This window comes from Mandrillus leucophaeus, unplaced genomic scaffold, assembly GCF_000951045.1.
Source record: "Mandrillus leucophaeus isolate KB7577 unplaced genomic scaffold, Mleu.le_1.0 Scaffold276, whole genome shotgun sequence".
Lineage (NCBI taxonomy): Eukaryota > Metazoa > Chordata > Mammalia > Primates > Cercopithecidae > Mandrillus > Mandrillus leucophaeus.
The window spans coordinates 3,750,119-3,766,478 of record NW_012102876.1 but is presented as its reverse complement, the minus strand read 5'-3'; the positions used below and the strand labels follow the sequence as shown (position 1 = coordinate 3,766,478).

Below are 16,360 nucleotides of genomic sequence, written 5' to 3'. Positions count from 1 at the left end.
GCCTCCCAAAGTGCTGGAATTACAGGCATGAGCCACGGTACCCAGTCAAAACTAACAAAGCCTTGTTTGGTAGAGATCCAGCTTTAAAAATGCACAAGTGACAATATATCATTTTCAGATACATATAAGTCACTAATTAAATCAAACAGGCCACCAAAATTCTTACTGACTTTAAACTGATTGAACAAATCTTATGCATTCATACTATTACCCAATAAGATAGTTTGTGTTTAAGTTCATTCATAAATTTAGAACTCAATAAAAGCTCAATTCTCAGACAAGTCCACAAAAACCATGAGTTCACAGTATGCCTGATTTTAGTTATTTGCAGACCCAAACATTATGTATAATAACATTCAGAGGTCCAATTTTGGATGGTAAGGTATACTGAGCCCCCTGCACATGTGCCAGCAGAATCATGCATTCCTTCTTTCCTATTCTTCTCAACAACCCCACTACAAACTATGTGTGAAAAGGAAAAAATACATTGCTAGTTTCACAGCACTGGTATCTAAAGCTAGGGAAGCAACTAATAAATGGGAGAAAGGAGGGCTCTAAAATGAAGATGGAGGATGGCACTGAGGAGCCCAGAGTCTATCAAGGCAACTCCTGCTCCTTTAAGGGTTCCCTCTCCAGTCTCATCTCCCCTTACTCCCATTAACACTTTGCATTCTACCACACAAAACTATTCAGTTTCCCACAAACACACCATAAAGTGCTTTTTTGTCCCATGTCACTGCTTATCATCTGCAAATCACCATTTATCCTTAAAGTTCCTGTTACCTCCACTGTGAAGTCTTTACTAAACTCCTTCAAAGTTACTCTTTCCTATTTGATCTTTATGTAAAAAGTTATTATGCATTTACCTCAATGTACTACAATCAATTATTAGTTTGCACATTTTGCACTATTAGAGCTCAGCCTCTTTTTAAGGTAAGAATCAAGTGTTTCTTTCTTTTTTTTTTTTTTTTTTGAGACAGAGTTCCATACCTGTTGCTCGGGCTGCGGGGGTTTCTCCATGTTGGTCAGGCTGGTCTCGAACTCCTGACCTCAGGTTATCCACCCACCTTGGCCTCCCAAAGTGCTAGGACTATAGGCGTGAGCCACTGTGCCCGGCCCACTCATCTTTATAATATTTTCTGGACTGTCACCATTTTTCCTTAGCACTCCAGAAAAAATATGATTTTTTTTTTTTATGTTGGCAAAAATCTACCTTTAAACAATTGCTTGCTGGCTGGATGTGGTGGCTCATGCCTGTAATCTCAGGACTGTGGGAGGCTGAGATGGGTGGATCACCTGAGGTCAGTCAGGAGTTTGAGACCAGCCTGGCTAACATGGTGAGACCCCATCTCTACTAAAATACGGAATTAGCCATGTGTGGTGGCACACGTCTGTAATCCCAGCTACTTGGGAGGCTAAGGCAGGAGAATTGCTTGAACCTAGGAGGCAGAGGTTGCAGTGAGCCTAAATCGTGCCATTACACTCCAGCCTGGGCAACAAGAGCAAATCTCCATCTCAAAAAAAAAATAAAAATAAAAAGATACTATGGAAACATACAATGACAGTATTCTTTGTGGACAAAACAACTTATTCACAGTCATGCAACTATTTGTTACCTTCTTCATATATCTAAGACTATTCTGAAAATGTAAAAAATATACACTGGATCAGATTAAGTGGTTCATCCAGCTGAAAGAATGTCTGACCCAAATAATTCCAGTTATCCATCACCAAACTATGCCCAGTAATCCTGGAGATTGCCATCAAGTAACATTTTTCTCCTGCACAATTCCATTTCAACATTACACAGAGGTAGCAGAGTTGTATTCCATGTCAACTTCAAAAGATTAAAAACTCAAATATCTTTGGTTTTCCTTAATGTAAACATGTTTCTTCATACCATATACAAAAAGTCAACCCAAAATAGATTAATCTTAAATCTAAGAGCTAAAATTTCTTCCTAAAACTCTTAGAAGGAAACAGGTGTAAATGTGCACAACCTTGAATCAGTCAACGATTTCTTAGATAAATCAAAAGCACAATCAAAAAAATCAGAGGCTGGGTGACAGTGTGATGGCTCACATCTGTAATCCCAGCATTTTGGGAGGCTGAGGTGGGTGGATCGCTTGAGGTCAGGAGTTCAAGACCAGCCTGCCCAACATGGTAAAACCCCGTCTCTACTAAAAATACAAAAACTTGGCCAGCACGGTAGCATATGCCTGTAGTCCCATCTACTCGGGAGGCTAAGGCAGGAGGATCACTTGAACTCCAGAGGCGAAGTTGCAGTGAGCCAAGATTGCATCACGGCACTCTAGCCTGGGTGACAGAACAAGACTCTGTCTGGAAAAAAAAAAAAAGTCCTGAAAAATTAGACTTGAAAATTTAAAACTTTTGTGTATTAAAAGACATTTTATCAAGAAAGTGACAAGCCAAGCCACAGAATGGGGAAAAAATTACAAATCATATAAAGATCTAGTATGTGAAGTATGTTAAGTACTCTTCCAGTATCCAGAATACATAAAGACCAAATTTTAAAACAGGCAAAATATCTTGAATAGATATTTTCCCAAAGATATACAAATAGTCAATAACCACATAAAGAAATGCTAAACAGCATTAACCATTAGGGAAATGGAAACCAAAGTCACAATGACGTAACACTTCACACCCACTAGGATGACTATTTTTTAAAAATCAAAAAACAAAAATCCTGAAAATCACAAGTTTGGCAAGAAAATAGGGGAGAAATAGGAACCTTCATACATTGCTAATGGGAATGTAAAACGGTGTCACTGCTGTGGAAAACAGTTTGGTAGTTCCTCAAAAAGTTAAACAGAATCACCATATAAACCAGCAATTTTACACCTAGATATATACCTAAGGAAACTGAAAATACGTTCACATGAAAACTTGTATATGAATGTTCATAGCAGTATCATTCTTCATAGCCCAAATGGCTAAACAACCCAAGTGTCCACCAACTAATGAAAATATAAATGAAATGTGGATATCTATACAAGGGGGTATTATTCACCTATAAAAATGAATACAGTACTGATATGTGCTACAAGGATAAACCTTTAAAACATTATAACTGAAAGAAGCCAGGAAGAAAAGGCAACATATTGTATGATTCCATTAATATGAAATGTGCAGAACAGAAAAATTCGTAGATAGAAAGTGGATTAATGGTTGCACGGGGGCAGAGGACAGCTTAGGAGTGACTGTTAACAGATACAGGATCTCTTTCTTGGGTGATGGAAAATGTTCTAGAATTACATAATGGGGATGGTTGCACACAACACTGTGAACATACTAAATAACACTGAATTCTCTACTTTAAAACTGAATTTTGTGTTATGTAGATTATGTCTCAATTTTAAAATTGCAAAAAAAATGTGTACTCTAAAAGGGAAAAAAATAAAAATAAAAAATTGCAAAAAAGAAAACTATGTGTGTGAGGCCAGGAGTGGTGGCTCATGCCTGTAATCCCAGCACTTTAGGAGGCCGAGGTGGGCGGATCATGAGGTCAGGAGTTCAAGACCAGCCTGACCAACATGGTGAAACTCTGTCTCTACTAAAAATACAAAAATTAGCTGGGCCTGGTGGCTCGCACCTGTAATCCCAGCTACTTGGGAGGCTGAGACAGGAGAATCACTTGAACCCAGGAGGCGGAGGCTGCAGGAGCCGAGATCGCGCCATTGCACTCCAGCCTGGGCAACAGAGTAAGAATCTGTCTCAAAAATAAATAAATAAAAATAAATAAAAAATTATGTGTGTGGGGGGGGTGTGTGTGTGTATATGCACACACAGCTAACCCTCCATATCAATGGGTTCCATTATCATGGATTCAATCACGAATTGAAAATATACCAAAAAAAGCATCTCTATTGAACATGCGCAGACTTTTTTCCTTGTCATTATTTCCTAAACAATACAGTATAACAACTATTCACGTAGCACTTATATTGTATTAGGTATTATAAGCAACCTAGAGATGATTTAAAGTATTCAGAGAATGTGCATAGGTTATACGCAAACAATGCCATTTTACATCAGGGATTTGAGCACCCTTAGATTTTCTTATCTGTGGGAGGTCCTGGAATCAATCCCCTACAGATACTGAAGGACAACTGCATATATTTATCACCTCTCCTCAAAATCTCCTCTTTATTTTAGCTTTGGATTAGTTAAATGCTAATGTTTCAAATTATTCAATACAGTGCATGAGTCGGATTTCTGCAACAATTGTTTGAAGTATATCAAAAAGACTTGCCAATCCTCTGCAGTGTGAATACCACCCGCTATTTACTTTTTGCGGCATACTTAGATTACATTAAAATTTTTGCATATAAGATGTATTTAAAATATGGCACGCATTCCTATTTCTTAAACATCCACAAGATAACTATTACCAGCACATAAAATTTTAAGTGCACACACACACAACCCCAAAGATGACCCTTGATCTCAGAGCTTATAGTCACGTGGGACCTACAATCAGAAGAAACATGTACATTAAAATATGACAATTGGGTATATTTTGTGAAGTCCCTTGCAGAGTATATCTGCAATCTTTAGTAGGGAAATAAGCTTTGGAAAGCATGCCCAACTTCCTCAACCACTACTTGGAAAAACTGCCCCTTGATTAAGACTTGGGTCCCTAGGATGCTTTCAAGTAATAACTTTATGGCTATAAATACCAGCACCATTCCCCTAACCACTGCTAAAAATTTCATGTATTCAGATGAAACTTTCAGCAATTCCCACTGGCCCCTGGAATCAACTTACTGATTAATCTAGATTAAGTGATCCTATTTTTACCACCATTGCTACCACCTCCCTAACCTTTGCCTCATACCTCATACAGCTTCCTTCTAAAACAGACACTTCTTTTCTTTTATATTTTGATATCATCTGTTAAGTGTGCTTTATCCCTTCTTATATCAAAAATGAGTCTACTGTACAGTTATACTTTAGGAGGCACCTTTTGCACAAAAAGATGTGATAGCCACCTTCTGGAGTTGTGCAAGGAAGCAGCTCTGATAAACTCTTCAGATCTATTTCTGGTCCTCTGTTAAATTCTTAAAAATTACATTCCTAATTTCAAGAATATGTCCTCAAAAATGTGCATTTTAATATAGCGTTCAAATGGAGCAGCTACAAAAATTCTGAAGTAACAATGTTTTTGGAAGACACTACCTTGCATCTAAAGAAAACTAAACTTCTTAATGCCTCATGAGTTCCATGAAACACAGTAATTTCTTATGTTTTTAATCAATGTTACTGACTTTATATACAAATTTGTAACCAGGTAATTTCCATAGTCACCGTAATAAATATCCTTAAATGTCTACTGGTATAGATTTTTATGTCCATAAATTGTTCATGGAATAGTCGGAGCTATGAAGGGAGGTTAAGTATAATCATTTGATATTTACTGAGCACCCATGGGGTTGCTGACTAGGTACTTGAAGAAGAGATAAAGAACAATACAGAAAACAGTTCCTGTTCTACAGAGGAAATGTGCATAAACCCAAAATATATAAAAGCAAGATAGCAACTACAGTTTAACAATATTTGAAACTTTATAAATGGTGAGAATAATATTGGACTGACAGGACCAGGGGAGTTATTCAGTGATGTTTTTATGAAAGTGGTTACTTTAAATGTGAATATTAATGGAAGCAAGGTAAAGTAAGTTTAAAAGAGGCCAAGCATAGTGGTTCACACTTATAATCGCAGTACTTGGGGAGGACAAGGTCAGAAGTTCGAGACCCGCCTAGGCAAGAGACCCCTTTCTCTTTAGCAGGGCATGGTGGCACACACCTGTAGTCCTATCTACTCAGGAGGCTGAGGCAAGAGAATCCCTTCGGCCCAAGAGTTTAGAGTTACAGTAAGCCATAATCATGACCCTACACTCCAGTTTGGGTGGTAGAGCAAGACCCTGTCTTTAGTCCAAGGAATCATAAGTCCAAAGGCTAATGGTTTGGTAGTCAAGAACTTTTGGCACAATTGATACCTAACCTGCCTGGCTTTCACAAAAAAAGATAGTTTTGACATTAACAAAAAAAAAAAAGAGAGAGAGAAAGAGGGGACAAATAATCAAGAGTTCCAATTAATAACTAATTTTTAAGGTCTTTGGGAAAAAAATTTTAAATATCAGTGTTAGACTTTTTTGCCCCAGCAGTTCCCAAGTCATACTGAACACTCCTTCCAATCTACTTATGGACATAAAGTGGATATAGGGATTATGATATCACATCTCTTGCTTGAAATCTTCCAAAAGTTGGGGCACTGTTACCTACAAAATCAAATCCAAAATCACTCCTGAGAATTCAAAGGATCCCTTAAATCTAGTTCCTCTTTGAGTACTCTTTTGTCTCCTGTAACACACACTCATCCCTAAAAGTGCAATTTTTGTAGTCTCAGAACCTTTACACTTTAAAATTGAGGACCCAAGAGCTTTTATATAGGGGTTCTCTATCAATATTTACTGTTAGAAACTGAAACTGAGAAATTTATCAACACTAACTCATGTGAAAAATAACAGTATTTTCAAAAAAGCACCCCACAATTTAGAAGAATGGCATTGTTTCACATTTTTGCAAAACTCTATTTTGTGACTTAATAGGAAATAGTTGAATTCTCATTATCTGCTACTACATTCAAACTGTTGCAATATCACACATCACATAGCCTCTGGAAAACTCCACTGTACAGTGGCGAAAGAATAAAAATAGAAAAGGCAAATAATGTCTTAGTACATGAAAATAGTTTTTAACTCACAAACTTGCTGAAACGGTCTTGAGAACCCCCAGAAGTCCCCAGATCACACCTTAAGAACCACTGCCAACAAAGGAGAAACGCAATACAATGCAGCAAAGATAGTCTTTTCAACAAATAGTACTGCACAACTCCACATCCACAGGCAAAAAAAAAAAAAAAAAAAAAGAATCTGGAGACAGACATTACACTCACAAAAATTAACTCAAAATGGATCACAGACCTAAATATAAAATGCAGAATTATAAAGCTCCCAGATGGTGACACAGAAGACAATCTAGATGACCTTGCATTTGTTGATGACTTTTTAAACACAATGATGAAGGCATGACCCATTAAAGAAAGAACTGCTAAACTGGACTTCATTAAGATTAAAATTTTCTGCTCTGTGAAAGGCACTGTCAAGAGAATGAAAAAGACAAGGCACAGACTGGGAGAAAATATTTGCAAAAGATACATTTGATAGCCAGGCTTGGTGGCTCATGCCTGTAATTCCAACACTTTGGGAGGCTGAAGAAGGCAGATCACCTGAGGTTAGGAGTTCAAGACCAGCCTGGCTAATATGGTGAAACCCCATCTCTACTAAAAATACAAAAATTAGCCGGGCATGATGGTGGGCATCTGTAATCCCAGCTACTCGGGAAGCTGAGGCAGAAGAATCGCTTGAACCCCTGGGAGACAGAGCTTACAATGAGATGAGATGGCGCCACTGCACTCTAGCCTAGGAGACAGAGCAAGACTCTATCTCAAAAAAAAAAAAAAAGATACATTTGATAAAGGATTGTTATTCAAAATATACAACTCTCAAAACTCAACAATAAGAAAACAAAGAACCTGACTTTAAGAGCAGGACAAAGACCTTAGCGGACACCTCACTAAAGAAAATATAAAGATGGCAACTAAGCATATGAAAAGATGTCACATAATCAGGAAAATGCAAATTAAAACAATACCACTACACACCTATTAGAATGGCCAAAACCTGTAACAGTGACAATATCAAATGCTGGTAAGAATGTGAACAGAAACTCCCATTCATTACTGGTGCGAATATAAAATGGTACCATCACTTTGAAAGACAGTTTGGAGGTTTCTTGCAAAACTAAAGGTACTCTTATCATATGATCCAGCAACTGTGGTCCTTGGTATTTATCCAAATGAACTGAAAACTTATGTCCACACAAAAGACACACACACAGATGTTTGATGTTTATAACAGCTTTATTCACAATTGCCAAAACTAGGAAGCAACTAAGATGTCCTTCACTAAGTAAATGGACAAGTAAACCCTGGTATATCCAGATAATAAATAGAGTAGTCAAGTGCCAAAAAAAAAAAAAAAAGCTGTCAAACCATGAAAAGCCATTGAGGAAATCGTAAATGCGTATTAGTACGTGAAAAAAGAAAATCTGAAAAGGCTATAGACTGTATGATTCCAACTACGACATTCTTGAAAAGGCAAAACTATAGAGATAGTTAATAAAAAATAGTAGTTGCCAGCGGTTGGGGAACAGGAGGGATGGCTAGGGGGAGCATATAGTATTTCAGGGCAGATAAACATTGTACCACTACAATAGTGGATATGTGCCATACAATTGTCCAAACTCACAGAACATACAAACACCAAGAGTAAACCTTGGCCTGGCGTAGTGGTTCACGCCTGTAATCCCAACACTTTGGGAGGCCGAGGTGGGTGGATCACCTGAGGTCAGGAATTCGAGACCCGCCTGGCCAACATGGTGAAACTCCATCTCTATCAAAAATATAAAAATTTAGCTGAGCACAGTGGCGGGCACCGGTAATCCCAGGTACTTGGGAGGCTGAGCCAGGAGAATCCCTTGAATCCGGGAGGCGAAGGTTGCAGTGAGCCGAGATCGTACCACTGCACTCCAGCCTGGGAACAAGAGCTAAACTCCGTCTCAAAAAAAAAAAAAAAGGGTGAACCCTAACGTAAACTATGGACTTTGGGTAAAGATGTGTGAATGTATGTCCATCAATCTTAACAAATGTACCACTTTCGTGGGGGATATAATATATCTTGATAATAACTTGAGAAATCCTTAATTTTCTGATAATCTGATAAATCACAACTCTGAACATAATTTTTAATACAAAGGCTTAGGTTTGCCGAGATTCTCTTTTAAAGAACTATCTAACTGTCCAAAATGATTCTCCGTAAAAAGAACCATATACACAGTGAACATACAAAATTCTAAAAGGTCAAGTCCAAAATTTTGATTTTCTAGAGAAACGTATAAAACAGTTTAACTAGGAACATACTAAGACAGAACACAAAGTAACGGAAATGCCACTTTAGCTACCAAAAGAACAGGAAGAGCAAATACTAAGCCTTTACTTTGAAAGTCTAAGGCTACTACTTCCTGGTAGGGTTCTAACCTCTTGCCAAGAAGCCTCTAAGTTTATTTTTCTTACTTCTTTATTTTAAGTGAGAAATCATGAAATTAAGCATTTTAGAGCTGAACAAAGGAGAAACAACTATGTCTACGGTGAACTTTCACATTAACTATTCTAAACGATCATCATGGCCAAATAAATTTACTTAAATGAAAGCGATTCTGATTATTAAAATAGATTATTTTTAAACAATCAGTGTATTTTAAAACATCAAAGTAAATGTTTCATATAAATATCTCACAAAGCATATGAAAGAAAAACACCAATCACTTCTTATGAAGTGTTTCACTTCTCACCTGCCATAGTAACTTTAAATTCAAAGACACCTTTAAAAATTATCCAGATATATAAAATATTTAGTAAACATAAAAGGTATAGATGCCCAAAGTTTAATATTATTTCTTAACATAGCAAATAAATCCATCAGTGAACAATAATTACAAAAGTATTTCAGAATTCATTTGCTAATTACAAATAAGCGGTTACAAAAAAACAGGTGAATATTAAGTTATCTTTAGGGTTTCTCTTTTAAAATACATACTATTCAGAAACTTAACTAGATATATCTGGGAGGAAAAAGGATCCATTTGTGAATTTTACTATATACCTCAGGCATTCTGTTCCGCCATGGCGACAGAAAAAATAAAAATAAATAAAATGCCTCAGGCATTTGACATGAATAATCAAATCTTACTCATTACTACCACTTTGATAACTCTATTACTATTTTCTGTATTGCAAAACTACTAAAAGACTAGTAAGGATAATGAAAATATAAATCATATGACTAATTCTTATAGGAAAGAATAGGAAGCCCAGACATTAATTACAAAATAACTGTCTTTTAAAAACCAGATCCTTTTGAAAAAAAAAAGTCCCAGTTACCTTACTTTTAAATAAGAGATATCCTGGGACAGATCTTCTACTTTATTTCCTTATCTGCATCTTCTTAGAAACCACATCCTAGTTACCAGATCCTTCTTGACAATACACAAACTAAGCACCCATGATATTAACTGAAACATTAAAAACCATTTGTGCTTTAAAAGAGAATTAATTCAGGTACAGTTTGGTATGTTACATACATTTTTAATGTAGTTACACAAACCCCTAGACCAAATACAAATTCCACCTTCTACATAAGCAAAATATTCAAATCTTACTTTTTAAAAACTTATTTCCAATTTCTAGATTCAGTTCACAACATACAAATAACCATTCTGTATCTACCATAGAGGTATGCTGATAATGGATGCTTAGTAAGAACTTGATCTTGATTTTTAGAAAAGATAAGGCAGTGGGTGAAATGAAATGTCCCTGTAAATTAACTGGGAAAAATATGAATTAAAAAACAGAGACATACAGGATATGGTGACTCACACCTATAATCCTGGCACTTTAGGAGGCTCAGCTGGTAGAGAGGATCCTTGAGCCCCGGAGTTTGAGACCTGTCTGAGCAACATAAGGAGACCCTGTCTATACAAAAATTAAAAATTAGCTGTGCGTGGTAGCAGGTGCCTATGGTCCCGGCTACTCAGGAAGATTGTCTGAACCCGGATGTGAAGGCTGCAGTGAGATGTGATTGCACCACTGCACTCCAGCCTGGGCAACAGGGTGAGACCCACCTCATTTAAAAAAAAAAAAAAAAAAAAAAAAAAAAGGAGACATTACAGCCTTTAGTACAAATATTACATTTCACTGACATATGTCAAAATATAAACGTCCAAGGATAGTAAATAAGAATAAAGAAAATTAAGAATTCGTATCATAAAATAGGATAAGGGACAGGCATGCTGGCTCACACCTGTAATCCCAGCACTCTGGGAGGCTCCGTAATCCCAGCACTCTGGGAGGCTGAGACAGGAGGATTACTTGAGCCCAGGAGTTCAAGACCAGCATGGGCCACATAGGGAGACCCTCATCTCTCCAAAAATAAAAAGTTTCTTTAACCAGGCATAGTGGCACATGCCTGTAGTCCCAGCTACTTGGGAGACTGAGGTGGGAGGATCTCTTGAGCCTGAGGAGGATGAGGCTGCAGTGAGCTGTGATCCTGCCACTGCACACCAGTGACAGAGCAAGATTCTATATATTAAAAAAAAGGGTGGGTTAAGACTAAAGATTGTAAGATCAGATAAAAATGATTTATATATTAAGAAGTTATAAATTAAAAATTGTGGGCCAGGCACGGTGGCTCACATCTGTAATCCCAGCCCTTTGGGAAGCAGAGGCGGGAGGATCACATGGTCAAGAGACCCAGACCATCCTGGCCAACATGGTGAAACCCTGTCTCTACTAAAAATACAAAAATTAGCTGGGTGTGGTGGCATGCGCCTGTAGTCCCAGCTACTCAAGAGGCTGAGGCAGGAGAATTGCATGGACCTGGGTGGCGGAGGCTGCAGTGAGTCAAGATTGCACCACTGCACCTGAGCCTGGGGACAGAGCGAGACTCCAAGACTCCGTCTCAAAAAAAAAAAAAAAAAAAAGAAAGAAAAAAATGTTTTTTTCTATCCTGCAATAATTATGGTTCTTTTAAGCATTCTATACTGCTAAACAGAATTAGAGGCTACTTTCTATGTATATGAATTGCCCCCACCTGCAGCTGTGAGACAGGATTAAATGAGATGACGAGAAAGTGCCTGGAAAACTGAAGTCCTTCAAATATAAGGACTGCTATGCCTCTACCTTGATTATGGCTACTAAAAGCCTAAAATTAAAGGGAAATCATGTTTATTTTTACAGACATATTCCAAGTTCGACAACGCTTTCACACTAGGGATGCTAGTCAACGTTATTATCCACTAACACCTACAGTATAAGCAAAGCAAAAAGATCTTTCTTCAATAAATATATAATGTAGTATGAATTAAGCTATAATTCATGGATTATTAATAATCACTTCCTAATATGGAAAGATCTTGGCGAGAAACTGCACAGAAACCACCTCCACACTCTAAGAGCTCATAGGAAAACCAACAGTCCTAAGCATATTTTTTGTTAAATGCTGCCATTTTAAAATGAAATCATTTTCATTAGATTCATATAAATAAGCATCAGTTGCTAGAGGCATTAAAAGGTGCACATAAACTAAGCTTTCACTATAAAGAAAAACTTCTAAAAGACGAAAAAGTACTTGAAATGACAGGTTTCTGTATTAAAGCCTAAAGTTCATGATGTCAACACCATGAACTGTCCGTAGAAGACTCTTAAATTTTCTCAAAGCATGTTAGTGTGTGCAAGGAAGGTATTTGTTTAGTAAACCACTCACTGGTCAGACTTTACCTAAGATAAAGGTATTTTATTAGTGAGAACTGATTACAGGACATTTTAAACAACAATGTAGGGAAAATAGTATTCCAGTATTTTAAAACCTCATTGAAAAGAAATAGAAGTACACTATCTACACATATATTTTTAAATCAAATACTACCAGGTATACTCAAGTTCCAAAAAGGTGAGAGCTTGTAAAAACAGAAGTGGAAGAGAAAAAGAACGACAAATGCAAGATTATCCTCCAAACCTAATCCCAGTTAGCATCTGCAGTAGTGGTTAAAAAAAGAGAAATAGCTAATAACATTTATGAAACCACATGCAAATAGCACTCTTCCAACCCTACCTATTTTCTCCTCTTTTTGGCAATGCGTTAAAAGAACCACTGGTACATTTGAAACAAGACACAAACCTTTATAAAAAACTTTAAAAAGACTTATCGATTATTATTTTGAATGAGGAAAGAGGAAAATAGTTCACACAGTCACAAGCAGTTTCTTCATACTCTCATACCAAAACAAACAAACAAACAAACAAACAAACAACTAACAGAAGAATTAACACAGTGTCAGGGCAAACTGTAAGATTTGGTAGGGCAAACCAAGTAGTCACTTGAAGAGCCTAAATAGTAGAAACGTCTACTACACATATCAGATAATCAAAAAATCACATATGGCTTTACGATGCATTTTAAAAAGTTTTCTGTTTATAAGTGTCACCATTTAAATATATTCTCCATTCTCTAAGACAAACAAGGACTGAGAGTTTAAAAGCAGCTTGAACGCATATCTGAAACAACCAAGCACTAATGCTTTTTATTTAAAACTTTTTCCACAGTGGAGGAACAATCACAACGAATAATGGGCTTCTGTGTAGCAAAAACTTGTTCTAACAGTATTCATGAGCACAGTAACTTGGAAGAATTTACATTTCGTACATTTTTTTTTAAAGTGCAAACTTGACGGCCAAAGTCCAAATGAGAAATCAAAACAGGCTTCCAGACAGTGAATTATCTTTCAGGGCATGCTCACTCTTGCTTCAAACAGTAAAGCAAAGTAACTTTCATGTATGATGAAAGCCAGTCAGACTAATGTGTTCAGTCATTTAAAAAGAGAACTTATTTATCGTGACTATTTCCCTATTTTTCCCTGAAAAGTTTCAGGTCTAAGCTCCATTGGCTTGAGTGATCCAATGAGCTTTGTACCCTGAGGTAAAAGAGCGCAAAGAAAAAGGAGGATATTACAGGTGACTTCCAGGTTAGAAAAAAGTTGCGAGGAGTCAGCTCTACTAATTGTATCTACGTTAGCGAACGGACGAATACTGTGTCGTGTAAGAGAAGCTGGTTCCTCAAAAGGTAACTGGCATAATTAAAACGTATCCAAACTCAAGCATCATCAAACATCATTTCGCCAATGTTTTTTAAGGGATGTATGTTATTTGTAAGTAAATTTATCAATCCATTTGGAATTCCAACAGTCTACGCTTAACACTCAAGCTTCTGAATTCAAGCCGCCAGAGTTAACAGTTCCGGGAACTGATAAGAGTATCAGCAAAAAGCCTTTCTCCAGCTCCCCATTTGAAAAGGTGGGGGGCAGAGGTGACAGTCACAAACTCACCCCAGTCAAAAGTATGGACAACACAATGATTAAATTCCACCAGAGGCAAATAAAAATCCCAACTTTCCAGAAAGCTTTCCCTACACCAAATTGAATCCTTTTACTTTCAATCTCACAAAGAAGGTAATCTGAAATAAAAGTCGGGTAAGTGGGTATGGTGTTTAAAATAAAATGAGTCAAAAAAAACTACACTGAAGCTACTAGAGAGGCGATGAAAGGTAACCCAAACGCGGGAGGCAAGGTAGACGAGAAAGCCAGGAACGGATGGGAGAAGCAGCTAGTGGAGCAAAGGAAGTGGGGGATCACTTCAAGGGAGGCAGCCCGGAGGGATAACAGGGATTTGGGTGCAAGGAACCAGGCGTTTGCGGAAACCCGAAGAAGGCTGATGAAGAAACAATGGGGCTGGGCAGACGCTCAGGCGAGGGCGACAAGGCGGCACCGGACGGGTGGGAAGGGAGAGCAGAAGGCTGCAGTGGAGACGGGTAGGGGGTGAGAAGCCAGGTGGGGAGGCAAGTTGGTTGGGTATGATGGGGTGTGGTAGCGCACCAGACAGGAGGCGAGGGTCCCTTAGGAATAGGGAGGGGACTGGCTTGTCAGATTTTGAGACGGGGAGCGGAGGCCGTGAAGGCAGGTGTGATGGAAGCAAAAGAACACAGCCCAACGGGCACAGGACCCGCCGTGCCAGAGAAGACGCAGGGAGGGAAGAGGCAGCAGACGGGAGAAAGAAAAGAGAGGGAGAGAAGGACGCGGGTCGCGCGGGCGTCTGGGAGGGGGGCCGCGGTCGGCTTCACTCACAGTCCAGGTGCTTTTTCTTGGGCCCCATGATCTCGTGGGTCGTGGCCTTGCATACTGTCTTGGATACGGCAGAGCCCGTGACACTGTGCTGGGCGGCAGTGATTCGGTCCGTCAGGCTCTGGCCGGACATCTCTGCAGTTCCTCCACCACCCTACCCGCTCAGCAGCCGGCGGGGACTGGGACCCCCAACAGCCGGAGGGTCCCCACCCCCCACCGCACCCCCTACCCCCACCGGCTCCTTCCCCGCCTGCCGGCCTGGGGCGCGGTTCGGGGCCGCGCGCTGCCACCCAGTCCAGAGAGAACCGGCTTGTATCACCCGCGGAGTCGGACAAGATGTCGGGCACTCCCTTGCCCCCGCCTCAGTTCAGCCCACCCCTTCCCTGGTCAGCTGGAGCCGGGCAGGGTAAGAGGGACAGGCAGCTGCAGGAAAATGGCGGCGCCAGGCTCCTCCTCGGAGCTTTCCGGGCTGCCCCCGGGTCACGTGACTCGGACACCGCCCCTCCTCCCTTCTCCCGCCCCTTTCCCCTTCCCTTTCCTCTTCGACGCCCGCCCTCCCTCGCTCAACGAGGGAAGAGCGGGGCGGCGCCCGCGCGTTACGTGATGGAACTCGCCAGGCAGGCGCAACAGGAGGCCCGCCCGAGGGGAGTGCGCAGCCGGCGCGTCACGTGACTCTCCCTGCCAACAGGTCGCCTGAGGCTCGGCCCGCGGGGTCACAGACGGGGGGCGGGGCGGGAGAGAAATGGCGAGGGCGGCGTGCTGGGGGCGGGGCGGCAGGCTTCTCCACTTACCCCCAACTCAAGTGTGTCCTCGTGTCTGTGGTTGAAACCAACAGCCTGACAAAGGAGGTGCAGCTGCCGTCACAGCTTCCCCTGAAGTCGGGGGTATTAGGCCTCTGGCTCCCCGAGCTTTCCTAGCAGAGTCAAGAATGTATTTCGAGACGCCTCCCAAAGCCGCCCTCCTGGCTTAAAGAAGAAGGTTCCAGGCGGCCTATTTTCTGAACCTGCCAGCAGGCCTCTCTCTACCGTGGAACTATTGAAGCTCTCCTTATTTACTTACCCCAGAAAGGTTTTTTTTTCCCCCCTTTCCTTGAGAGGCTTGGAAATGTCACCTGGTTTTGTTTATCTCTACTCCGAAAACCCGACACGTTGCTGCCATTCTAAATTTAGATACTAGCTGGCCCGTATTCATTCTCTAGGGTGTGGAATAGGACAGGAAACACATAGCTTCACTGGAATTTGAAAAGGGAAGTAGTAGGATGATGTCAACAGCGATTAGCTTGACCCTACATGGCTGACTGCTGTGGTGATTAAAGGTCCAGACCATAGAAGGAAGTGAGAGGGGCGGTAAATGGAGAAGTCCTATTCAAATAGTCCAGACATCACTGCCTGCCATCTCTCTTGGTTTAGTCTTTCTTTCCTTGGCCTCTTTTCTCTTATTGGGTGAGCCAGATTTCCATGGAAAGACGTTGACACTGCCCTGTG

General features: G+C 40.0%; 1 protein-coding gene across 5 annotated transcripts in view; it reads right to left on the bottom strand.

The window, feature by feature from the left end:
* PICALM (phosphatidylinositol binding clathrin assembly protein) overlaps positions 1-16,100 on the bottom strand; it is a 112,571-nt gene extending 96,471 nt beyond the window's left edge. For 4 of the 5 annotated variants that reach the window (XM_011984920.1, XM_011984921.1, XM_011984922.1 and 1 more), the window contains exon 1: positions 14,880-15,494. In XM_011984920.1, coding sequence (XP_011840310.1) covers positions 14,880-15,009 — 130 coding nt within the window. In that variant the 5' untranslated portion in view covers positions 15,010-15,494. Of the gene's footprint in view, positions 1-14,879; positions 15,495-15,935 lie in introns of those variants that run through there. The other variant, XM_011984924.1, reaches the window with a different exon arrangement.
* Between the last annotated feature and the right edge of the window lie 260 nt (positions 16,101-16,360).